The following is a 25,429-nucleotide window of genomic DNA, read 5'->3' on the forward strand; positions in this document are numbered from 1 at the left end:
AAAAAAAAAAAAACAGAAATTTATTTTTATACCATTTATTAAACACATCGAAACGGATTAGTTGACGCGCTCCCTCTGAGAGGGGGCGCCACTACATCGTAAACATTCTTAACAAGTAGCGTGCGATAAATATCCCTGCTCCCCGACGCGTTAAGTACGAAAGATAGGGGAGGGGCGGGGCTTACTAAAGGTCGCGTCGCGACGCCGATCACTCCTCCTTCGCCTGGTTGGAAGCGTCGAGTATTACTTCGAACGAGAACGGCTGGAACGCGTACCCGGTCCCCGAGTAGAACTTGCTGCAGAACTCCACCCTGTAACGACGAGGTGGTGAGCGAGAGGGGTGGTTACGCTCCGCCCACCGCGTAACTCACCAATGCAAACGGAGCGTGTGGAGGAACGCCGAGAGGCCCTCCATGAGGACGAGGATCGAGACAGTCAGGCTGGCCCACACGGCGAATATAATGTAGACGGCGATGCCGCCGGTCCAGCCCTCGGCCACCAGCCCTTTGTTGAGTACCATGTTCCACAACACCTCCGAAAGCTCTGAAATATCAGAAGCGGCACTATTTTTATTTAGTGACTCTATAGAGAAACCATGGGGCTAGATCTAATGGTAAAGCTTGGCAAGGTGCCTTGTGTTCAATCCAAGAGCAACCATCAAAAGATGGTGGTCGGCCAAAGTCCTGCGAAGAAATTCCTCGTAAGTCCGTCCATATAGCAGACCTGCCAAACTACAAAAGAAAGGTCGGTAGGTCTACTGCCTGCTTCGAATGCGTTCAAGCCTAATAAATGTGGAAGAGAACACTGATAATCTAGATGAAACTATGGTGGCATTTGCAACAGACCCCAATAGACCAATTGGTAATCCTCTAAAATTTGAATCTCCGATTGCTATTCTGAATTAACATTCTCCTTCTTCTTGTGCCTATCTGATCTGACTCGCAGCTGAAGTCTGTCGCATACTACAACCAAAAGTGTTGGAGTGAACTTGAAAAGTTTGAAACTACGCCAGGTAGACGCCACCCCTGGACAAAAGGAACACTTCAAGGGAATGCTCGAAATGATCAGGGACATAATGAGAAGTCGAAAGATGCAATGGAAAAAGAAAATCTTCAAAAAGATTTTCCCTCCATAAAATTTGGAGAGACCTTCGAGAGCGCACCCAGTTGCTGGAAATGGTGCCGAACCATAGCAATCTGGAGCTGCCGTTAAACTTAACGCCCAAATGCAATTACGTCGAACCTGCCTAGCATAGGACATCCAAAAAAGAAACTTTACCGAAGGGCCACCGTTAGATACTCAAAGCTAGAGAAAAGTTTTATGGAGCGCACTACGTCGAACTTGCCAAGAAGGGTACAGAAAAAGACTGGGGAGAGAATACCACTGGGTCCAAATGTTAGGGAGACGTGGATACCGTGGGCGCAGTGGGCTTAACGGAAATTAAAATGAAAACCAAAGCATCAGGATACTGAAATCTAAAGGTTTACACTCTGGAACTTGAGATTCTGAAGGAGCTACAGCTACTTCATACGAGGGCTGTACTTCAACGACCTAAACCTAGATAGATAAAATAGAAAGCTGCACTTACGCGCGTGCGCCAATGACAAGGCCCACAATCGAAGATAAGAGGCCGTGTGAGACACCGAACCGAGCACATACTCGATCGTGTGGATACCCTGGTGGATGATTATCTCACCCATGGGCTCTTCGTCGTGGGCACCGTGAGATGGCGCCTGCTGTTGCCCACCCGTATTGTTGTGCATCGGCTGTTCCGCGTCGCCGTTCTCCGTCGCCGTCGTCGTCGTAATCGGCTGGTGCTGCACCGAATACGCGCTCGCTTTTTTCCGTCCGCGCATAATCATTATCGGTTTCGCGAGTAACATCCACGGTATGCAGACGAACGCGCAAAACAATAAGAACGTCTGGATGCCCGACTGACCCGCGTACATGTTGGCCGTCTTGCATTTGTCCTCGAAAGGGGTGTTCTTCATCAGCACCATGTTAATGAACGTGATGAGGATAGAGGGTGCGCACCGGGTACTATACTCCAGGTCCCTCACTGCGTTTTCAAGATAAAATCAAAATTTTAGCTCTAACGGTTCGAAAGCTATCGCCTTACGGAGAACAGACGATCGTCTGTTCTCTGTAGAAGGCAATTGTCTATTCTCTGTTCTCCGTGGAACGGCTATCTATTAGGAATTTAGCACGGGGATTGAGTTTGAACAGAGAACAGACAACTGCCCGTTTTTTGTTATTCATTAGAACCTTAGGACCTGTTGCAATTGGGTGGTACAGAAGTCATTTCGAAAATTCGAAAACTGTTTCGAAAATCGCTTGTAAACCGGAAAGGACTGCGAACTCTTATTCTGGATGATTTGGTAAAATAATTCTTGGCCATTAACTTTATGCCATGATGTTTTTATGAAGTACAAAGTCTCTAAACTTTTATTTTGGTCACTTTTGAAACCACCCATCGCAGGCATTTTTATAGCCCAAGTTTGTCGTAATTTCTTTAGCTTTCACTTTCACCGACGATCCTGATATTGAAATATTCGGACTTTCAACTTACACAAACCATTCGAAGCAAGTTTTGCCTATATCAAAAACCTTCATTCTTCGCCAAATCACGACTGAAACCCTTTCTTCGTCTAATGAATTAACAACTTTCATCATTTCCTTTTTTCCTTCCTTGGTGTCATTTTAAACAATGAGAAATCGCTATAGACTTCCGTTCGACTCAAACGCGGGACGTGCGGGACATTTGAACTACCGCGAGTTTATTTTAAACACGAACATTAAACCCGTTAAAAATAATTTAAATACGGGATTACTAGCAAAAAAAAAAGCTACTCACTGTCTGACGAGGCGAAATACATGAACCACTTGATGAACATCAGCACCACCATGTAGAAGAAGAGCAGGGTGAGGAAGAGTATCTGCGGTATGAATTCGCAGATGATGCTCAGACGGTTCTTGAAGTACACGTTGTTGAAGAAGCTGATCGCTACGCCGAACAGCATGTGCAGGATACCGATTATGATCGACATTTTCATTTTGAACGAGTTCTGGAAGATGATCTTGTTCTTGGACAACTGCCACACGGGATCGAGCCCCAACGGGTACGGGTAGCCGACGTAGTCCTCGGTCGCAGGGTCGAGCATGTGGTCCGAGGCTATAGCCTCCACGTCGCCGCGGCTCAGATTGTAAACCCGCCAGCTCGAGCCGAAGATGTTTAGCGATTTCGCGAACACGTCGTTGTAAATCAGACCCGTGTACATCGAGAACAGGCCCATCAGGCAGATGATGTACCGACCGCCGAAGAATATGTTCCAGATCTACAAAATCCAGAGAAAGGTATAAAAAAATAAACAAAACCGAAGAAGTACGGACATTAAAAGCAAAACACATACACAACAAGGGGAAAAAAGCCATGGAGGAGCGGTTTAAATTATCGGAAACAGGCGCAGGGTTCTATAAAGGCGGAGCGCTGCTCTCTCCGATCGGTCAGTCGCGAAGAGAAACCGGAACTCGCAAATATAAAATATAAAATAACCGTAACTTCGGAACAATATAAGAAGCGTAAATTCAAAAGAACTAACCAAAACAAATAAGACCGAGCGAAATATGAAAAGCAAGAAACCGGAAAACATTAAAAACAGAATAATTGTAAATGCGACACCTCCAAAGGAAACCTAAAAAACAAAAGACAGAAAAATATACAAAGTGATTTAAAATAAAATAAAAATAAAAATGCGATGCGAAATATTAGAATAATTCCGAAACATGGTCGTAAAGACACAACATTGAAAATTAGTTCTCAGTGCAAGACGAGAAGCTTGCTGTGTTTCTTTTATATAAAAAGGATGTCGGCGATTGCTGGACAAACATGTCTGGACAGGAGAATTGCTCAGAAATTTTCAACAGACTTACTAAGCTACCAAAGAAAGGTCTGCCGACAAGCCACTGCAGGCTTAAGAGGCATTTACGCCTAATGGCAGTGGAAGAAAACCCAAAGTGCAGATTGTACTATCCTAATCTGAAGGCTCGTCGGGAGTGGGTTTTCACCTGCTGGGACTAACCAAACCAGAAGCAATGAACGACACCAAGAGGCCACTATCGTGGATATGTGGAATCCAATCAAAGAATTGAACCTGGATAAAGCTGTATAGCTATGGAGAGAATCATATGGATGTTTTAGATCCTTTGGATCTTGGATTCAACACCATTGAACACCAGCAGGACTTCAATAACATCAGGACGACAATCAAGTTCACGATGGAGCAGGAAATCAACGGGCAACCGCCATACGTTCTAGTCAAACAAGGCAGCAAACAGATCACAGAAAGCCGGCACACGCGTCAAACCATTCCCAAGGAGTGATTAGGTCAATTTTTGAAAGGGTCCGCAGCACAACACAAGCGTACCAAGAAGAACTCAAATACATCGAGAAAGATCTGAACAACCAGAAACACTTTGGTCAAAAGGTTCGAACAGCTATCGAAAAAAAAAGCAAACCCTCAACTTCTCATATGTCAGGCAAGATAAAAACCAAACCAAACCCTAGAGATCTAAGGAAACCTTTTTTTTGCGATGAATGCACGGAGAGGTGAAACAACAAAGCTCACTCGTGGGAAAATCAATAGTGATTCTTCTGATCAGGAGCAACAATAATTCATAGAAAGCAACGGTACGAGGTACATGTTAACTTAAGACATAATTTAAACTAAAGGCAAAGGAACCCCAAACAGTTTCGGTAGAATACTTTGAAAGCGCCAAGCGACCGACCTCGTTGTCCGACTTTTTCGCGGCCAGCGGTTTCTCTTTCAGTATCATCCAAGCGCCGAAGGTGGCCATCAGGAAGCCGTGACCGAGGTCGCCGAACATGATGGCGAACAAAAACGGGAACGTGATGATCGTGTAGGGGGTCGGATTCATCTCGCGGTACGACGCTATGCCGTACGAGTCGTACAGCGTTTGGAACGCGGACGTGAACTTGTTGGTGTGGTTGTAGGTGGGCGGATCTTCCAACGTGTCCATCCGGTTGAGGATGGGCGGTACCGAGCTGCCGCTTCGTTCCTATAAACCCAAAAATTGCACCAGTTCTCTTTGTACGCCCTCCGAAACACTTACGGTGCCTCTTCTAAGTGCCAACTGGATGTTTTCGAGGTCCAGTACGGGTACCCAGCATTCGGCTATGAGACACTTCTGCGTCACGTCCAAGTTGAATAGGTTCAGGGTGTGGTAGATCGCTTTGATTTTGCGCACCTTCACGAACCAGTTTTTGATGTTCTTAGCGGCGGCGACCAACACCCTGTGGCGATGGTCCTGCGTTTGACCCAGCACCTGCGCACTCAGCGTTAGCATCGTTAATGACCACGTCAGGTCCGAACGAGACCAATAGTCACGCAACCAACGCCTACTTCTTGGTCAGCAAATCTAGGATCTCGTTCGGATATAACATTTTTTAAAAGAAACTTCTTCAGAGTTTAACTGAAACTACCGTCTAATTCCCATATTGGTGACAAGAGCTGAGTCGCGGTTAAGACGGTTCGGTTGCTTATAGATTTCTATAGACCCTTGGATTTTTCGTTGGTAGAAGAATTGATTAAGGAATGAGTTCATTTTTCTTTCATATTCTTTGAGCCTAGCTGATATTTTTTGTCTGGTCTCTCCGATGTTTGTATTCTTTGCCCAAATGGAATGTTCTCTTTGACGGATCGAAGATTGTTGAGAGATTTTTGGACAAGGGTAAATCTACTTTTGATGTTGTATCTCCTTAGAACTTTTGATATGTGGTCAGTGATGTTTAGAAAATAAGGAAGTGGTAGTGTGGGATTGCTTTCGAGCTCATTGCTATTTGAAAGTGTATTTTGTGATGAAAGGCTTAATATCTTTAATGTGGAAATTATTAGAGAGAAAAGCAGAGTTAATAACAGATTTAAGGTTGCGTAGGATCTTTTTTAAGTTGACGACATCATCCATCTGTAAGAATACCTTCAATCTTTTCCTAATATTCATTTATGTTCATGACCACCGTAGTATTCCTATATCTGCTTTTAGCATTACGATTTCGGGATTAGATTTTAGAGAAATGCGTTCATACTTTGGAATAAGTCGAATAACTTTAGGGGTCACCAATATGAGAATCAGTCATCGGAGACGATGTTCATGGTCCTCATTTAGCTCCGCCCCACAAACAATATATAAGCAGGTACAGAGTAAAATGCGAGGCAGTTTCTGTCAAGCTCTGAAGAAGCCAACAAGATGATTGACGAAACGTCAGCAAGTTCGACGCAGGAAGAATGTAGATGTTTCTAAATAGCATTGTCGTTAGTAGTTTCGCTCCACACTATCAGCACCTCACACCCCCCACTCCGAAAACAGCGAGCTAACCGTGTTCAAATCCTCTATCCTTGTCATCACGCCCATCGCCATTTCCCTGCGATCGGCGGGCGCCTCTGGGCACGGATACAGGGTGGCCCGGAAACCTTCGCATATCTTCTTGACCCGCGTCTTCAGCTGATCGCCTTGGAAGAATATGATGAAGACCGACTTGAACACCTGCACGCCCTGCGACGAAAATGCAAAACTCAGGAGCGACGTTTCATTTTATATTTAACGCGAGAGATTCCGTATCGTACAGGGTGCGCCAAACTTGACACTCTCAAAGTGAAACGTTAGTTTTGGTTCGAAACTAATACTTCATTCGATGTTTTAGTAAGTAATTTTGAACTGTAAAAAATTGGCGTCTTATAATCATTTACAGAGCTCATATGCCTGTAAAAGTTACATAGAAAAACAAATTCTTGTTAACAACACCGCAATCGTCTATTTTACTATTGTTTTTTTAAATAATTTTCCACAGGCTTCCGTAATACTATTTACAAAACAACGATCCTGTTGACTCTGAAGAAGCCAACAGGATGACGGCCGAAACGTCAGCGTTCTCGATACAGCCGGAATCTATAAGATTTTTTTTAAAAAGTACGTGGGACTGAAGGCCTTTGGGTACATTGACACTTCCGAAAAAAAGGCAGCGCGATGTCTCCTGTCTACGATTCAAATATCGAGCAACTGATAATCTTATAAATCCTCAGTCTTTTCCGAGGATAAAATATTGGCAAAAAAACGGTTTTTTTAGATTTAAATATAAATACAGACAAATAAATAAATATTATTTAGTATCTTTGCTAACAAAACCCCAAATAATTAAATTCTACGCAAAGTACCGACCTGTTCGGTCATATTTCATTCTTACAGCTTGCCCGGGTCTTTCCTTAATTCGTATCAGTTAGTCACTTTCTTATATCTATGGACAGACTTGAAATAACCTCTAACGTAATTGTTAATGTGACTGAGACAGCCCCCTACCCTACCAAGTCCGACGACGGTGGCCGATGAAATCGGTTAGTGCACCTACTTAAGGAGCCTACGTCCGACCGGACGGTCGCCGATGAAATTGGATATTACGCCTACTTTAGCGCTCTACTTGCCGCACTTACCGTCGACGGATCCTCCAGTGGCGTCTCGATCTCCGCCTGGCGTAGGAACACGTTGCCCCGGCACGCACGCCACAGCATCCTCTCGAAGGCGGGGATCCTCTCCCTGAGGATGACGCCGGCGACGAAACTGTTTACGGAATACAAGCACGCGTCAGTGAGCCTCCTCGCAGACACAGTTTAAAAACGTTATTGCTTCGATTAGTACAGTTGGAAAGCGACATATTTTTACGACACCCAAAAAGAGAGAGATAGAGAGTGAGTGAGAGAAAGAAAAAAAAAGGGGGGGAAACGTTGTTCTTACCAGCGCATACCGACCCAGTGTAGTGTATTCGAGAACGCGTTATGCACACACACACATACCCGCACACCCACACACCAGTCCAATCGCGAGAAAGACAGACAGCGAGAGAGAGAGAAAGAGAAACGGCGGGGAAAAAAAATAAGGAAGCACCGAAAAATAGTAACATTAATTACTGACCATGGGTAGTAGTCCTCCGGGTCCAGAGGTTTCTCCGGAAAACTGCTCGAAAGAATAACATTACGCAGTTTAATATAGACGAACACACTGTACAGTATAAGATGGCGCGCATGCCCCTACACGAAACTATCGACGAACGGCACTGCTCGAAGACGACGTTCGTCGGCGCGCGCGCGTGACGTACCACGGCTCACCGGAATTCATCCAAATTCTCAAGGACTGTAGAACGACATCATCGTTAAGAACATAAAAGGAGATAATTGACGAAGCTTCGCGAGCAACATATTGTTTAATGTCCTAAGATAATAATAAAAAATAAAAAAATGGAGAAATATCGTATGAAACTTACGCGGGAATTCTGAAAGGACGTAGAGAAGATGGTCGTTTAGTTACTTGCATTTGCAGCACTTTTGTCATTTACTTATTTATCCTCATGGGCTATTTACAAGGTTTAGGTGGTTTTTTTGCTCCAAGTGGGCCGGATGACGTCACCGCACGACGAACGTAGTCCACGCGGATAGTAATCAGTCGTACCCGGGGTTGCCTAACTACTACTGACTTCGGCGTCACCCGTCCGCGTCGCTTCGGGCCGAGAAAGGGGTGACTACGAAGTTGATGGTGACATGCGGTGTGAGTAAAGAGAGTAGGTAGAGGTTACACGTATACATACCCTAGTTGAACGGGACCGCTTTGCCTTGCGATACTGTCCTCACTAATGAGGGCCCGCGTCATAGACTCTGTGGGATTAGTGCACCCCTCGTGCTGCTTAACAACACAACACATTAGCAAACCCCCATCGCTAATATACTACGGATAGAAGCCCCAGGCGAGAAAGACGAAATGGGATTTTAACCATCGTCAGTTTGGATAAGAAGAGATTTACTTTAATTTTTTTTTTAAACAAATAACAGTATAATAAGATGATGCAGATGGAGATGGTGGAAACTGGTAAGAGATACAGCATCGCTTAAAGGGAGGAATAGGGGCGTAGTGCCAAAAAATAATCTACGTGAGGATAGAAGATACAGAGTGAAAGAGCAAAATGTCCATTTTTGAAAAACCACAATAGTAACAGAAGATCTTACGAACTTAAGTCACAGGAAAGCTGACATAGTGACAAAAATGGACATTTTCTGTTTTCCCCTTGTATCTACGCAACGGTATCGCCGATTTAAAATAAAACAAAGCTATACATACGCTACTTTTCTGCCATTTAAGCCACGCTGGATCTCTTAATCCTATTTTTTTAAATTTTTATTTAATATTTATTGTAAATCTTTTTTAAATTTTTTTATCTGTTTCCGAATATGCTTTTTTTTCGAAATTTAGGTCGACCAAGTGCCATTCAACACAAAATTGTACCCTAATCTGAATAAACTGGATCTGTATAGAATCTGTCCCAACAGAAAGAGGAACAGCTACATTTTATTAGATCTGAGTAAAAAAAAAAACGAAATGTTACCTATCACATGCATAAATTGTATGTGTTACATTAAGCATATTCACAATAACTGCCTCAATATAAAAACAGGTCCATTAAAAAATCAAAAACGTAACTAAACCTTATAACCTGTCATCTGCCAAATGAAGGGACACGACGCAAAAATCGAGTTTTTTGGTGACACAGCAGATTCGGCAATATAATTTATTAAAAAACCTTATCTTAAATTGAAAATATCTACCGACAACCGTCTTCATTTGGATAATCTTCAGATTTTAAACACAACATCCTTGGATCGCCAGATTTATTGTTGTTTGTTTTATATTTATATACATCATAAATAAATAAAAAATGTCATTTTTATATTTTCGCTAATTAGGTCGCCACTGCACTGGTAAAGTCGAGAACTCAAGAAAGAAATAACTAAATAACTATAAGGCATTTATTTATTAAACAAGAAATTTCTTTAAAAATTATTGAATGTTTTTATTTTCAGAGAAACCGTTGGCGTCGAAATATACTGTATAAACAAGTACAGGTTAGAGGATGAAGAATACAGAAGATTTGTAAATAGTACTACACTTTATTAAAAAAAAAAAAGTGTTAACGTATAAAACAAAAAAAAACGCGAACAGACTGTCACAGTTTAAAACCTCCGTTTCGTCTTTTGCGCGCACATAAACACATACACACACGCAGACAAGTCAACGGACTAAGCTTACAGTCTCGCAGAACGTAAGGGGAACATGCGCACGCAGTACTTACCGCGCGCCCTGGCGGCGGCGGGTCAAACCGTTTGAATGCCCGCTTGCCTTAAACAATTAACCAAGCGACGAGAGAGTGTCAGAGAGAAAGAGAAAGAGAGAGAGAGAGATCTATGCCGCGGAAGAGCATTCAAAGATTCGCCGGGCGCACAAGGTTGCGACTGTAAACTAGGTCACGTGACGTCACAAATATCCGCGACGAATGTACCGGTCGCAATCTTTGATGCTTTCGCAAACGCGGCGACGCGGGCGACACGGAAGGTAGGCAACAAGGGATACATGCGGCGTTACGTGTTAACGAGGGTTAATGGTGCGGGTGAAAAGGCGGCGGCATGATGGTCACAGCCTCCTAAAATTAAACCAAAACTTAAAGAACATAAAAAAAATGGGAAAAACCGTCCTATCCTACGTAGAATGATCTTCTGAATCCAAAAATGCAAAAAAAAAATATAGGCTGTGCCATTTAAAATCCGAAAGTTACTGCCGTTTGACTGCATATTGTCAAAACATTTGGATGTCCAGCCTATATTAACCCTTTCAAATTGCTATCTCAGGCCGTTTAAAAGTTATAGAGGGTTCCCACTTTCTTTTGATACACACCTAGTGGTTATTAGAAGCTTTTTAAGTTTTGGCGAAGGTGCCGGAAGATTGCCGCGTTGCCGCCGCCTCCAGCGAAACGCGCCAAACATACGGGGCCTTTTATTCGGGACGCCCCGTATATCTGACTCGAATATCTACGTCACATAAATAAGGGATTAGACTATACGACATTTCAAAGTTCCCACAACCTCTGGTCCGCTGACCCCAACGCGAAGAGAGAACCCTTAGCCCAGCTTGGTGGGGGGGATGCGTTCGAGTACCGCGCAGGCGGGCGAGGAGAAGGGCGGGGATTTCCAAAAAAATAATAACAAAGTGAAAATTTGAAACATCGTGTCGCTCTATCCCCTAACCCTATTTACTGTTCATGAAAAATAATAATAAAAAACAGATGGGTGGGGCGAAGTAGATAGAGGGGGGCGGGGAACTGAGTCGGGGGGCGCTTGCGCGATACTCGAAGGGCCTACGTACGCGGGATTTTTGGCTCAGTATACACGACGCGGAACATCCGGGTCAAAATGCGAGAATACATTTTTGGACGTTCTGTATAAAACGGGAAAGATTTTACAATTGGGTTAGTTCTTACCTGACTTAAGTGTTTCTTAAGTATTACAGAAATTTAAACTAGCATTGGATAACAGTTTTTGGAAAACCAAGTGTTTACTGGATATTTCACATATAATTTACAAGCAGAGTGAAATTTTTCTAAGTGTTTCAAACTAACATGGATACTAAATAAAACTAACCCCGTTCTGCAATCTGTTTGTAAACGTGCGTTAAATTCCCAGTAAATACGTTGTTTTTCAAAAAAAAAAAAACAGTTATTTTCTAAAAATATATGTGAAAGTCCCTAGTAAGCAAATTGTCTTCTAAAAATATAAGTGAAAGTCCTATTACCCAGGTTGATTCCTAAAAATTTATGCGAATGTCCTAGTAAGCGGTTTATTTTTAAAAATATACGTGAAGGTCCCTGGTAAGCAAATTGTTGCCTAAAAATATATGTTAAAGTCCTAAAAACAATTAGGGATTTTCACTTTCTTAGTCAAAAATGTTATTCTACTTGTAAACGCATCCGAAAGTGCTTTTACACGAGTTACTTTCTAAAAATATATGCGACCCTAGTAAGAAGTGTGTTTGCTCAAAATAGTAGTGAAAAACATATGTGAAAGTTCTAGAAAACATTTATTTTTGCAAATACATGTAAAACTCCTAGGAAAAAGTATGTTTATTAAAAAAAAATAGGCATTTTAACTTTCACTTTCTTAGTTACTTTGAAAAATGTTACTCCACTTGTAAACATATGTGGAAGTCACTAGTGCACAGGTTACTTTTAATTTCCTTTACTTTACTTTACTAGGTATGCAAGTTGTTTTCTAAAAATATAAGTGAAAATCCTAGTAAGCAAATTGTTTTCTAAAGATATACGTGAACGTCTTAGGAAAAAGTTTTTTTAAATAGGGATTTAAGCTTTCACTTTTTTAGTTACTGAGAAAAATGTTGCTCTACTTGATCGCACCAAGTATCCATTAAAAACATTTTGGCAAACTTCCATTCGTTTAACAAACCCTAAGGCTTAGGTATCGAACACCTTATTGTCCGTAGAATCCAAAAATCCCGCGTAAATATACAGGGTGATGGGGAACGTGAAGTTACACGACACAAACATAACCTTGCCTCAGCGTTTTCCGGTAACTGATCGTATCCGCTGTGATGTAGGTATAGTGCTGGAAGAACGACATCCGACTTTTTTTTTTCAATTCATTTCTATTTGTTTATTTTAGTTTTTGCGTAAACCGCATCCAACAAATCGTAAAAAATTTGAAAACCGGACGATCCGTGACGGCATATATCCTAAAGACGTCCTGCCCCGCCCCGGAGGTGCGAAATAATTCGAATAAATATAGGTGAAAAAAATATATAAATTAAAAAAAAAACTTCTCGATCTTGAGCGGCGAAATCGTCACCTAACTTCGATATTTTAAACGGAACACTCTGTATATACGGAAAAACATAAATATCAAAGTTACAGGCGCTGCGAGAGTTTTTCGAGACGTCCTGTATATAGGGTAAATTTTTTATTTCGGTTAATTTTGTAAGCAGAACAAAAAAACCCTAGAATATATTGGATGTACGCCTATGGTCTTAAGACTTATCTCGCGTAAGAACGTCACAAGTTATAGAGTACACGATTAATATTCTATTAATATTTATAAACAATAACCACGAGAAGGTTTGCATGAAAATTGAAAGCTGAATTAATTAGTTGGTAAGCCACTGTATTTAAAATGCATGCAGATTTTATACCAAACATCAAATTCTCATCAAATTTTGTATAGAATTCAAAAAATTACCGCGACAAGTGTCACCCAGGACAGGACAAGTTCCGACAAGTCAGAGAATCTGTCATCGACATGCCGTCGCGGGTCGCGCCTGCGTACGCTTTCCGAACCGCGAAAAAAAGTAGAAGGTGGAAAAGAAGAAGAAGAAGAATTCGTGACGCACTAACCCCAGCTTGAGGGCCTGGCCGCCGGCCCTCAGGCCCTCCTCCCCGAGCAGGGTGACTTGCTCCTCCTCTCGCGACGGATCGGCCATCTGGGCAGACGCCTGATGTTCAGCGGCCTGGCGACGCATTGGCGGTGGGGGGGAGGCGGCGGGAGAGAGGCGGGGCGTTTAAAGAACGAAAAACAAAAAAAAACTCGCGAAACCCGAATAAAAACGCAAATAACGCATAAAACGAAAATAAATAAAAAAAAATAATAATAAAAATAAATACTTGGAAAATAAAACACAAAACATGTTAGACAGAATTCGAAATTAAAAGACAACGCGCACTCTTTAGATGAAAGGTAGCACAAACATAAAAAATAAATAAATTAATAAATAAATATCAAAACAACTTTAAAAAATTTTTTTTTGAGACGTTGCAGAAGATATCTGTAAATTTTTGACTTTAGTTTTTTTTTAGAAATTATTTATCTGTTCTTTTTTTTTAGACGTTCCAGAAGGTATCTGCAAATTTTCGACTTTATTTTTTTTTTAACTATTTATCTGACCCAAAAAATAAACATACACATTTTGGTTTCTAAAGAAATTTTTGGAAAAGTTGTTTTAATTTTGTAATTGGCCAGTTTCATAAGAAAACCGACTACGCCACTGGAACCTACGTAAAAAACGCAACGTATATAAATATTATTGAGCATTTAAATTAATTTATAAAATATAAACACACTTTAGCGACTTTTTTCGGGAAATGTTTCGCTTTATCCCTTACATAGGCATGCGCAGATTATAAGAAATACCGTTTTTTTCCTAACTAACCCAAGCCCAATTTAGGTTTTCGGTTATTAAGGTTTAGGCAGGCATAACACTTTTTTCCCAGAACGAAGCGAGTGCGGAAACAAAAAATGTCAGTTCCAAATAACGTCACAACCCGTTAAGACACAAAAAATTGCCGTATTATACAGGGGGAGCAATTATTTCAGCGATGAATGACAAGTACGAAATCATGTAAAAATGTTGTTCCTTTCACGTATGCGATAATTGCCTCTAATTCTTTTTTCGCCTGACAAGCGTGAGCAAAAATACTTTTATGTCATCTTATCGAGAATAAAACTTTTGTATTCAGCATTTTCTGCTACAATTAAGGAGAATTAAAAAATAATTTTTTTTGGTCCTGTCTAACCAACTAAACTACAAAAACTAAAAATCGCTTTGTATTATCACAATGTGTTATAATTGTTTTGACGAATCGTGGAACATCGACTAACAATAGCAATTAATATTTTTTTGTGTGTTTCATTTATATTTATGGAAATTGGTAAAAAAACAAAGGATTTCTGAAGCGCCCGGCTTCATTATAAAAAAAATTGTTTTGACATACAGTGAAGTCGCGATACCAGTTAAGGCGTTATTGTTGTTGGATAATTTACCTAAAGCCGACTTAAAAAGTCCTGATGGTCTTATTACTGTAATGTTTATGTCACCAATGGACCAGACTGTTATCAGAATGACCAAGTTATTTTATCGTAAAAACCTACTAACTGGCAACTTGCATGATGAAGAGGATAATGTCCGCTGAGTGCGTAAATATGGTTGACAAAGAATTTTTTTCTTGGACACCACTCTCAACTTTTTTAAATCTGTTCTTTCATCAAGTACCATTTATGTTTTAAGTTTTCGCGATGAAGACAACTAAAATAGGTCGAGATACAGAGGAAGATGAAGAAGTTGAACTGGGACCACCACCAACCATTCGACAAGCCCTATATTCAGTTAAGTGCGAGATGCGTATTGGCATACTAAAAAAATGCAAAAGAAAATGACCGATTATTGGAAACATTAACTAATATACAGGGTGCGGCAGCATAACTTCCTTTTTTTAAATGCGCGCCATTCAGTTAGTTGATGTCATAGTGGGGCGCTAGCGGTCTCGTTCAAGAGGGGGTACTGTAAAGTTTTGTCCCGACACGGTTCAGTCGCCATCATGCGTTGGAATAGTGAGGAGCGTGCCTTTGCCGTTGAGGCCTACTTTTCAAGCGGCTGTTCGGTTGTTGCAACACAGCGTGCATTTCGGAATCGGTTTAATTTAGCCCCGTTGGCTCCCGTCCCAGACCGCAAATCAATTGTTACATGGGTCACTACATTCAGACAAACTGCAAGTGCGACAAAACGAAGAACTGGAGTCCCTCGGCCCGTTAGATCACGTGAGAACATTGAAGCAGTGAGAGGTTCAATGTTGCGATCACCACGGCGTTCTGCGCGCAAACACGCATCTGCCCTTGGACTATCCGATCGTTCTGTGAGAAGAATTCTTCGTGATGATCTTCATTTTCATGCCTATAAGATGGCGATAGTGCAGGAACTTACAGAACGTGACTTCAATTCTCGGATGAACGCGTGTGAGCTTCTTCTTGATGTCGTTCCCGAGGGTGCTATTGTTTTTTTTTAGCGATGAAGCCCATTTTCATTTATGTGGGTCGGTTAACAAACAAAACATGCGCTACTGGGCTGACACCAACCCTCGACAATTGCATCAAAGGCCTTTGCATTCACCCAAAGTCCAAAGTGTGGTGTGCAATTTCCTCAGCTGGAATTATTGGTCCCTGGTTTTTTGAGGAAAATGAGGTTACAGTGACAGTGAATTCGGACCGGTATGTAAACATGCTACAGAATTTTTTTTTCCCACGGCTAGAAGAGTTGGATTTGGGGGACACTTGGTTCCAACAAGACGGTGCAACAGCACACACTTCAAGAGCATCGATGGCTGTTTTGAGGGAACACTTTCCAGAGCGCCTTATCTCAATTAGAGGCGATTTGGAATGGCCGGCACGCTCTCCCGATCTGTCCCCTTGTGATTTTTTTCTATGGGGTTTTTTGAAATCCCTGGTTTATGTGAATCGTCCAAGAACCCTACAAGATTTGAAGACCAACATCGAAGAAGAAATTGCCAACATAACACCAGCTATGCTAACAAGAGTCATGACAAACGCCAGATATCGGTTTACGCAATGTATGGAGAATGAGGGACGTCACCTAACAGATTTGATCTTCAAAACAATGTAAATAAAAACTTTAGACATGTACCTACATTATAAAAAATAAATAAAGATTTTCCGATGCACACAATAGTTTTTATTGAGTTTTGAAAAAAGGAAGTTATGCTGCCGCACCCTGTATATAGTTTTAAAATTGCTTTGCCAAAATAAGTTCAGTAGATCGCGACTTCGCTGTATTTTGTTGTTCAAAAACGTTTTTTATTTAACATTCTCAGCTGCAATTAACATTTCATTTATTTTTTTTATCTTGCGGTGCGTTTTCTCGAACCCACAATGGCGATTAAATAACGGGTTTTGGGACGAGCTGGCAAAACCGCAATTTTTTGCCCGTTTTAAACGTTAAAAGCGTTAAAAAACCTCACGACGATCGCGCGAAAATAACCGCCTCGCGTTTATTGTAAAAATATAATCCCAGTTACTTGGGTAAGCAGAAAAGGATTAACCAAAACAAATATTATAACGTAATTAGTTCTGACGTTTTAATGTATCTCCGTTTCGCTCCGGTTTACCTTGCGTGATGGCGGGTTCACGTGATTTTGAGAGGCTGACATGCACCGAAAAAGCACGAACGCCTCGTATATATATATATATATATATATATATATATATATATATATATATATATATATATATATATATATATATATATATATATATATAGGAATGCTTGTTCGGGATATGATGCTAATTAAAATTTAAAAAAAAAAACATTAAATTAAATATACAAAAAGAATCGAATTTTTTTGATGTCGTCTGTAACCATTCCGTTTAAGAAATATTTTTGTCAATTTTACAAACAAAAAAACTTATAAACTAAAAACTAAATTAAATCAAAAACGGTTTTTTTTTATTTGCACTTAAGAAATATTTTAGTTAATTTTTCAAAAAAAAAAACAACCACTTTACATATTTTTTTAATGAATATATAAAAAAATAAAAAGCACTTACTTTCGCTTAAATTTACAAATTTTATTAACTAAAAATCAAATTAAATCAAAAACCTTTTTTTTTGTATTTGCACTTAAGAAATATTTTAGTTAATTTTTCAAAAAAAAAAAAAACAACCACTTTACATATTTTTTTAATGAATATATAAAAAAATAAAAAGCACTTACTTTCGCTTAAATTTACAAATTTTATTAACTAAAAATCAAATTAAATCAAAAACCTTTTTTTTTGTATTTGCACTTAAGAAATATTTTAGTTAATTTTTCAAAAAAAAAAACAACCACTTTACATATTTTTTTAATGAATATATAAAAAAATAAAAAGCACTTACTTTCGCTTAAATTTACAAATTTTATTAACTAAAAATCAAATTAAATCAAAAACCTTTTTTTTTGTATTTGCATTTAAGAAATATTTTAGTAAATCAAAAAATTTCATAAGCACATATTGAGTTTTAAAAATGAAGGGCTTAAATTCAAAAGGGGAAAATATTTTTTTAACAAAACGATACATTCAGCGCAAAAGTATTTTTTTAACTCAAAAAAAGTACATATTTTAGCTTTCGGAAACTTTCAAACTCACATATTACTATAGGCAAATTTGAGTTTTGGAAACAAAGGAGAAAATTCAAAACAAAAAAACTTTTTGCCTTCGGAAACCTTCAAACCCAAAATACCATAAGCAATATTGAGTTTTAAAAGCAAAGGAGGTAAATATTTATTTTAAAAAAAATACGCGGATTATGGGCAAACTTATACGGCAATTTTTAAAAATTTTATTTTGAATTTTAAAAATGATTTGTAACCTTAAACTGTAAAATACGTTTAAAAAAAATCGTACACGCAAAATTAATAACTTTTTATTATTTCGTGTTTATTTATTATAAAATTCAAAAGCGTTCCTCGCCGTTACAACTTATGTTTATCTAAAAAATATATAGGTATATATATATATATATGAGCAAATAACAAAATGTAGGCTACCCCATTTTTTTCGGCCGCGTTTATCCACAAACGCTCGGATTCTCGCGTTGTGATTGATAACGAACAAACATTCGGTATATCATACGACCGCGTCGTCGCACCGAGAAAAAAAAAAAAACCCTCCCGGCAAAAAAATCCCACCGCCGCCGATGCGAGGCCAGGCTGCGAACACACACATCGATCGATTAAAAAAAACAAAAACGTGTCCAAGTTACAAAGCGGGTTATCCAAACGTACGCCTCTGAAATATATATTCCGACATCACAGAAAAAGGGTTATATATATTACATAATATTAGTAAAACAGACCTCGGCGGGAGCCAACTCGCGTGCTAGAGATGTAAATTCCCATATACGGGCTGTCCCGTGGGCGACAGAAAAAAGATAATAAATTAGAACGCGGCGCGGAAGCGAATATACAGGATGTCCCGTGAACGTGCAGGAAAGCAAAGTTTCGATTTTGTCCGTTTTTTTTTTTTAATCTCCCATGTTTTCTGGCCCAAATATTGCTAAATATCCGATTTAACCCCTAACCAGACAGCTGCATTTTTGTTTTTATATACTCTTCTAATTAATTTTACTGATTTGTACACAAAAAAAACCTCAGCAAACAAAAAATTATTTTACCTAGGTCCCAGACAATCTGTATTTGCAAAATGCGATGTGGTAAATTTATTCCTAAACTTTTTCCAAAACAATATTATTCCAACATGCAGGAATATAACGACAAAGAAAACAATAACAAAAAAAGGAAAATATGAAACTAGCATGACAGGCCGGAATATCTGAAGTTCAAGACTATAGAAAGAGCATCACGGTTAATGAACACGGCTAGCATTTTGTAGAGAAAATAATGAAAAAAAAAAGAAAAATATGAAACTACCATGATATATCTGAGGCACAGACTATATAGAGAGTAATATTTAATGATGAAAAATCCCAAAGTTTGTGACCACAACTAGCTTACACTTTTTGCCAAATATTTTTTAAGTCCAAGAGCTTTCTCAACTAATTAACAGACAATTGTAAAGAAACCAATAGAAAAAAAAAGAAAGAAAAAAATGAAACTAGCATGATATCAATGACATATCTGAGGCACAGACTATATAGACTAGCCTACACAGACTACATATATGAAAGATCTCAAAGTTGATGAAACTTATACTTTTTGGCAAATATTTTTAAGGCTAAGAGCTTGCTCATACTAACAATAGTATAAAAAAGTATAATTCAATAGAGAAAAGCCTCAAAATTGGTGAACACAACTAGCTTATACATTTTGGGAAATATTTTTAAATCTGAGACCTTTCTTGTGCTTATTGGCCGACAATCCTAGGGAAGAGACTTGTAAAAAAAGAAAAATATCTGAATATCTAAAATATCTGAAGCGGACAAACACACCTTTCACACCTTTTCACGCTAACGAGTTAAATATCGACATTTGACTAATCTAGGGGCAACAAAAATGTTCGCCATATGTTAATCAAAAACTTGTACAGCCATTAGGCGATTTTCTTCATTTCTCCCCATTATTCGCGACACTCTGTATATATTCCCGCCAAACCTCGCAACTCTTATAGTTTTTGCAAAACGATGAATATTTTTTCGAAAATACGCTGAAAATTAACAGTATAATTCGCTATTAGCGATATTACTTTCTCCTACGTTTGCGAGACATCCTGTATATATAAAAATAATTTAATATACGCGCGATGTTCTGATTTACCCGTTACTTCCATCGTCAAACGGTTTCCCAGGCGACAAGCTATCGGGACAGCCGGTATAGTGTGGAGGGGCGAAAAAAAAAAGGGAGTCAGGGACAGGGTTCTTTTGTGCGGAATCGAAAACCAAAAGTCATGCACAACGGTAAGTAAGATGCTGTATTTCAAAAAAAAAAAAAACACAATGTTAAGAGGATCAACCAACCACAATAAAACGTTATTAAAGTGGTTATTAATAATCGGTCTGTGGGCGGTGCTGTTGGCGGAAAACTCGAAAAAAAAAGGGGGGGGGGGGGGACTTACAAAAATATGAAATGCTGCATGGCCGCCTGTTCCTGATTCGAGTTCGCGAATTGGTCCTGAGAGGGAGAAACGTTTAGAACAGAAAATATGAAAAAAAAAGCTTTAAACTACATCTCCCCCACCCGCCTGAGCCACTTATTCACGGTGTCTGAAAACATATTTATATATTTTTTTTTGCTATTCAATGAGACTTCTGACGAAGAATACGTTAATCTACTTGGAAATTAAGATTCGTTTTACGTTTCTAAGCATTTTTTGTTGTCTACATTAGGAGCCACCACGAGAAGTAAACAGTGTGAAGAGACTCGCGAATTATAATTATACGTAATCTCGTTTTTTATGTAAAAATAACTAGTTTTCATAAAAATACTTTCCGCTTTACGTCTTATTTTGCTAACCTAAAATATATATGGATGAATGCTAATATTCGTTCTCTTAGCAAAGCATAATTTAAAAAAAAATACTGTCAAGCTAAAATGTCGATAATAATCATTTCTTTTTCTTTATTTTACTTTACGCCACCTAGCGGCGATACCAGCAATCTAAGTTTGACACTCACCCTTAAAGGGTACAGCGGAAACTATTCTACAAAAAAGGATCGAAACTTTCCCATATTATTTTTTCTCTCAAAAAACGCTATTTAAAAATTCCGAGGCAAAAAAAATCAAAACTGAAACATAAAATTGGAAGTTTTTTTTTTACTTTTTTTTTGGAAACAGATCCGTTAGTACGTCAGGGGTCACCGATATTGAGAAATCACTTTTGGGTTAAGTGAGAAATTTGATTAAATAAAAATTTAAGAGCCCCAAGTTATTTTTATTTATTAATTTTTTTTATTTCACCGATGGTTTATCCCTGATAATTAAATTAAAATGTTTTAAAAAAGTAAATTCCTTACTGGGTATTACTATATAGAAAGTGATGTATATTTTAGAATAAGCGAAAAACCGATTCCTCTTATAACATTACTTTTATTTATTAAAAAACAATGAAGAATATTTCCAATTAAAAAAAAAACATTTTCTTAACATCGGTACCTAAACGTCTGACATTTTTTTAATGTTTAATGGACGATTGAGTGGGACCCTGTCGTAAATGAACGTGGATTAGGCTCGAGTAAAATCGATAAGGATCGTTATGTAAAGTTATCCGAGAAAAAATGGCAAACGTAAATTTACAGTGAAACCGAATTACCGTATCTTCGATACGTGGACGTTTATTGAGTGCATAAATAAATCATCGAAACTTATCTCGTCCCAATACAAACCGAAAACTTTATTCCGGCAATTAATCACCCGCGTCGGCTTAAACAAATAAGCACCGCGCCGAAAATAATCGATAAAACGAAAATCGACGCCCCTTATACCGGCTGACCCAAAATAACTTCAACTTTATGAGTTGTCCTAATTATCCAGAATTCGTTAAATAAAACTCTAATTTGTCACATAGTAATGCAACGATAGATTTTTTTTACGTCAACAGATAAAAACCGCATCTCAATATGATTCTAACCTAAAATATGAATTTAAAGGACTCAACGGAAACAAAAAAAGTCGTATTTTACTTTACGGGTTATTACCAATGCCTGCTTATCCGGAATCTACCAGATAAAACCCTAATTTCGAGAGACGCCATGACAAACGTCAAACAACGTTTTCATGGCATTCTTGACAATTACAAATCATTTGTAAAATCTTACAAAACCAAAGAGTCGTGTTGTGCCTCTAGCTGGCCGATCGCTCTTCTTTTTTTTGCAGTGGCCGAATTACTGGCAAACGCTGGGGCAAAAATTAACCACTTCATATAATTTAGTTACATTAGGTTCGTTCTCAGATTAGATTGATGAAAAAATTAATTCGAAAATAAGCTAAGGAATGAAGGTCTCGCAAAGAAAGTAAAATAGCGTTTAATTTTTATTTTAAATATCATTTTAAATTAATTTTATTAGTAAACTGGGCATTAATAATAACACGTAGAGTGGATTTTTTCCAAAAATCAGAGCGTTAAGCTATGTTGTTCATAATTTAGGTCACGATAAAAGTCAAATCGTTGCATTTTTTTAAAATTCTTTAATGTACCAGCCCCCCATAATCTTGTTTTTTTCCTTTACGGGGACAACCGGTATAGGGGTAACTTCTTATCGTTAATAACCGTTAAACGTTTGCAGAGACATTTTCGATAATGGAAAACGTGCCCCCGCCAAAATACAGCATCTTACTAGCGAGATTAAAAAACAATTATCGGCCTAAAAAAAAAATTCGAAACGGCTGACATCCGGGGTGGTAAAGGGGGGGAAAAATCGAGCGCTCCGTGTAAACCGGTCGCCAGATTCGAGGCCGTGACCGTTTTTTTTTTTCGCTTCCGACAGCGGTTCGCGGGATTCCAGGGAAACTGGGATTTTCCGGTAGATGTGGCAACATCGCGCAAAAAGTTACACACTCATTTCGGGCAAACACACTTAAGCCCGCGGGAAGCGTGACGGGTCGGAATTGCGCGAAACAAAAAACGGTCGCGCTCGCGAAAACAACCAAAAAAAAGGTAGAATTAAAAAATTCATGCCAGGCGAGAGAGCGATAAAAATTGGACCCTCCCGCGCCCACGCTCACCTCGTCGAAGAACACCTGAGTCTTACGCAGGATCTGCTTCAGCTCGGTCAACTCCAGGAAGTTCCTCTTCAGCGCCTCGGCGTTCTGGTTGACCTCGCGAAGCTCGTTTTCCAACTTTTCAAAAGTCGCCTGTAACGAACCGCATCGTTAAACGCCGCCCCCGCCGCACTACGCCGAAGCCTAACCTCCAAATCGATCATCTCCCGCGGCTGGGGCGCCTCCGGGTTCTCCCCAGTGTCCAACATCGGGATACCGTCCTTTTTGATCTCCTTCTCGAGGTAACGGAGCTTCCTTTCCATTTCGTCGCATCTGCGGACCTCATTGACGAACTTTCGCTGGAAGACGTTCACGTCGGGGTTCAGCTGCGGGAAGAACACGACGCAAGGTCACCGACGGGGCGCTCCGGGTTTATTTTTAACTCACGTCTCGGAATTGGACCAGACCAAGCTCGCCGAGTTCGGATACGCACGCGTACGCGGCCTCGCTCTGCAGGAAAAGCTGACACAGGGTCATTTCCGCACTCCGGAACAGGGACCCCATCTTGGCACCACGTCACCTCTTCGCTTGTAACAAAATTTCTTCGCACCGCGCGTCGACACTCAACACACATTCATCACCACGGATCGCGAATGACAGAAGCTGGAGCGGTCGATACACCGCTGTTGCGGGGTTGGGCGCTACGCGCGTGCGTCGGCGAGATAAGAGCGTCGCTCAAAGTTTAATCGACGCGGCGAGTGTCGCATGCACTCGCGCGGGCGTTTCGAATCATAGACAACTATATTATTGTTTCGAATCAAAGCGACGGCGCCCCGGGAGCAGGCGTTCCGAAAAAAAATCCAACCGCGGACCACCGAACAAAACATAATTTGACCAGGACGCTTGCCCAAACCATCGCGTTATGGCGAATAATACTCAAAGTATACATGTACAAACAATAAATATTTACAAGGTGAAGTCTAGGCTAATGCTATTCAAAATGAACCTCGGTAAACCAGACTAAAACCTAGTTTATGTAGATTGCCCGTAAACTTATAAATACACCAACGCAATAACTTTACTAACAAATTTATCCCTAGTAACAGAAAAGAATAAATCAATGCCCGTGCAATAAGCCATACGTTTCTGCCATTTAAATAAATAAATTTCGAATTGAAGTTTTCAACATTATGATTTATTAAATCGTATGGCAAAGAATAACAAAGTCGGACGCTGTTAAACGCGTGTAACTTTTATGCAGCTGTTCTGTGCATTTCTGGTTTCAGAGTTTAGATTGAATTTATTTTTTCGACTTTCTAAAATAAGATAAGAACTTTGCGCCAATCCATGTAGAAACCACCCAAATGATAAGTCCTTCGATAAAACATGTTCGACTACTGAAGTTCATTAATTTTTTGTGTTATATGATCCGATTTTTTTAGGTTAAATTTCAAACGACGGTACATCGTTTGAATGCGACATTGCTCCGACCGCTAATTTGAGAGAGTAACTTTAATTTTAGTACTTGGAAAATGACCTCCGGAGTAAAGTTGCTTTAGCCCATCGAATAAGAATTTTTCTATCTTCGGGAAAAAGTAAATTGGATTCAAGCAGGACATGAAGGTTACATGCCGTTTCACTAAATGCTACGTTGTGGCCTTCGATGCTGATACTCAAATTTGATATTAAGAAATGTCCATTTGTCTTCTTACCCAATAAAAGTAATGGTCTCGCCTAAGTATTAAAATCAGTACAAGGAAAGTGTAAATAAAGCTGTTATCAGCAAAAGCTTGCACCTTCTCTGAAGTAGTACATTTAAAAAGCTGTGAAGTGTAGATTATAAAAAATAGGGGACCAAGTATAGAGCCTTGGGGCACCCCAGAAAGTACATTACTGATCTTTGAAGAAACACCATTCGTACACATCCTTCTCGTTGACTAGCATGGAACTGAATTTGTTCTCGGGTGTAAATGACAGAAAACGAAAACACGGCAGCAATGCATTTTCATCTGTTTGGTCTAAAAGGTCATTTCATTTCAAAAGGCAACCCATGTAAACACGCCATCAAAGTAGTGCCACGGCAATTCCTTCCTCTGCCTAACGCGTTTGTTTTGGATCAAAGTATCCCGTCTTGTGTTTATTTAAACTTGTGTCCGGAACGAAAAGTTATAGTGGTTACAAATGAATGAGTGTGTGAAGTCCTATTCCATCAGAAACAACCGAAAAATCTGCAACATAATCACTGCATAACCTCACACCTGCAACGTTTCCGTTAAAAGTTTGTTGACTTGATAAAATTGTTATGGCCAGTGAATTAGGAATTCAGGCCAATGCGAAAAAAATGTCGGAAGGAGTTTTAGGTAATAAAGTAGGTCTGCGACAATAGCTTACTGGAACAATTCTATTCCATAATATATATTTTTATTTTATTGAATGTTATAGTTACTAGTAGTACCTCGCTCATTTTAAACTAAGTTTCTGTTTGGATTCTAATCTTAGGTACTGCTAATAGGTAATATTATAAATATTGCAAAACACCTTCTTTGTTTCCTATTG

The 25,429-nt window shown here is 39.4% G+C and overlaps 2 protein-coding genes across 6 annotated transcripts; one reads left to right on the plus strand and one right to left on the minus strand.

The window, feature by feature from the left end:
• Window positions 1–48: 48 nt before the first annotated feature.
• Window positions 49–23,562, minus strand: LOC132701190 (V-type proton ATPase 116 kDa subunit a 1). 5 transcript variants are annotated; one of them, XM_060668923.1, is made up of 13 exons: window positions 23,321–23,562; window positions 23,083–23,259; window positions 22,898–23,026; window positions 8,651–8,742; window positions 7,981–8,022; window positions 7,503–7,629; window positions 6,394–6,570; window positions 5,131–5,343; window positions 4,786–5,076; window positions 2,855–3,335; window positions 1,589–2,059; window positions 372–543; window positions 49–311 (listed from the first exon to the last, which is right to left on the minus strand). In XM_060668923.1, exons 1-13 carry the CDS (start codon window positions 23,435–23,437, stop codon window positions 209–211), a joined length of 2,592 nt encoding a protein of 863 aa, XP_060524906.1. In that variant the 5' UTR covers window positions 23,438–23,562; the 3' UTR covers window positions 49–208. The 5 variants fall into 5 exon arrangements, with proteins under 5 accessions (XP_060524906.1, XP_060524908.1, XP_060524907.1 ...); XM_060668925.1 differs by lacking the exon at window positions 7,981–8,022; XM_060668924.1 differs by lacking the exons at window positions 7,981–8,022; window positions 8,651–8,742 and adding an exon at window positions 13,289–13,401.
• Window positions 13,414–16,977, plus strand: LOC132701193 (uncharacterized). Its single transcript, XM_060668930.1, has 2 exons — window positions 13,414–15,680; window positions 15,731–16,977. Exons 1-2 carry the CDS (start codon window positions 15,266–15,268, stop codon window positions 16,342–16,344), a joined length of 1,029 nt encoding a protein of 342 aa, XP_060524913.1. The 5' UTR covers window positions 13,414–15,265; the 3' UTR covers window positions 16,345–16,977.
• Window positions 23,563–25,429: the final 1,867 nt, after the last annotated feature.

Source organism: Cylas formicarius, unplaced genomic scaffold, assembly GCF_029955315.1.
Source record: "Cylas formicarius isolate icCylForm1 unplaced genomic scaffold, icCylForm1.1 PGA_scaffold_4__25_contigs__length_36172078, whole genome shotgun sequence".
NCBI lineage: Eukaryota > Metazoa > Arthropoda > Insecta > Coleoptera > Brentidae > Cylas > Cylas formicarius.

Coding starts and splice junctions, on each gene's coding strand:
- LOC132701193 (XM_060668930.1), top strand. CDS start 15,266: ATGCGTTGGAATAGTGAGGAGCGTGCCTTTGCCGTTGAGGCCTACTTT. Junction 15,681..15,730: donor CAATTCTCGGATGAACGCGT/GTGAGCTTCTTC, acceptor GTTTTTTTTTAG/CGATGAAGCCCATTTTCATT.
- LOC132701190 (XM_060668923.1), bottom strand. CDS start 23,437: ATGGGGTCCCTGTTCCGGAGTGCGGAAATGACCCTGTGTCAGCTTTTC. Junction 8,023..8,650: donor AGCGGTCCCGTTCAACTAGG/GTATGTATACGT, acceptor TCTTTCGAGCAG/TTTTCCGGAGAAACCTCTGG. Junction 3,336..4,785: donor CGAAAAAGTCGGACAACGAG/GTCGGTCGCTTG, acceptor TGGATTTTGTAG/ATCTGGAACATATTCTTCGG.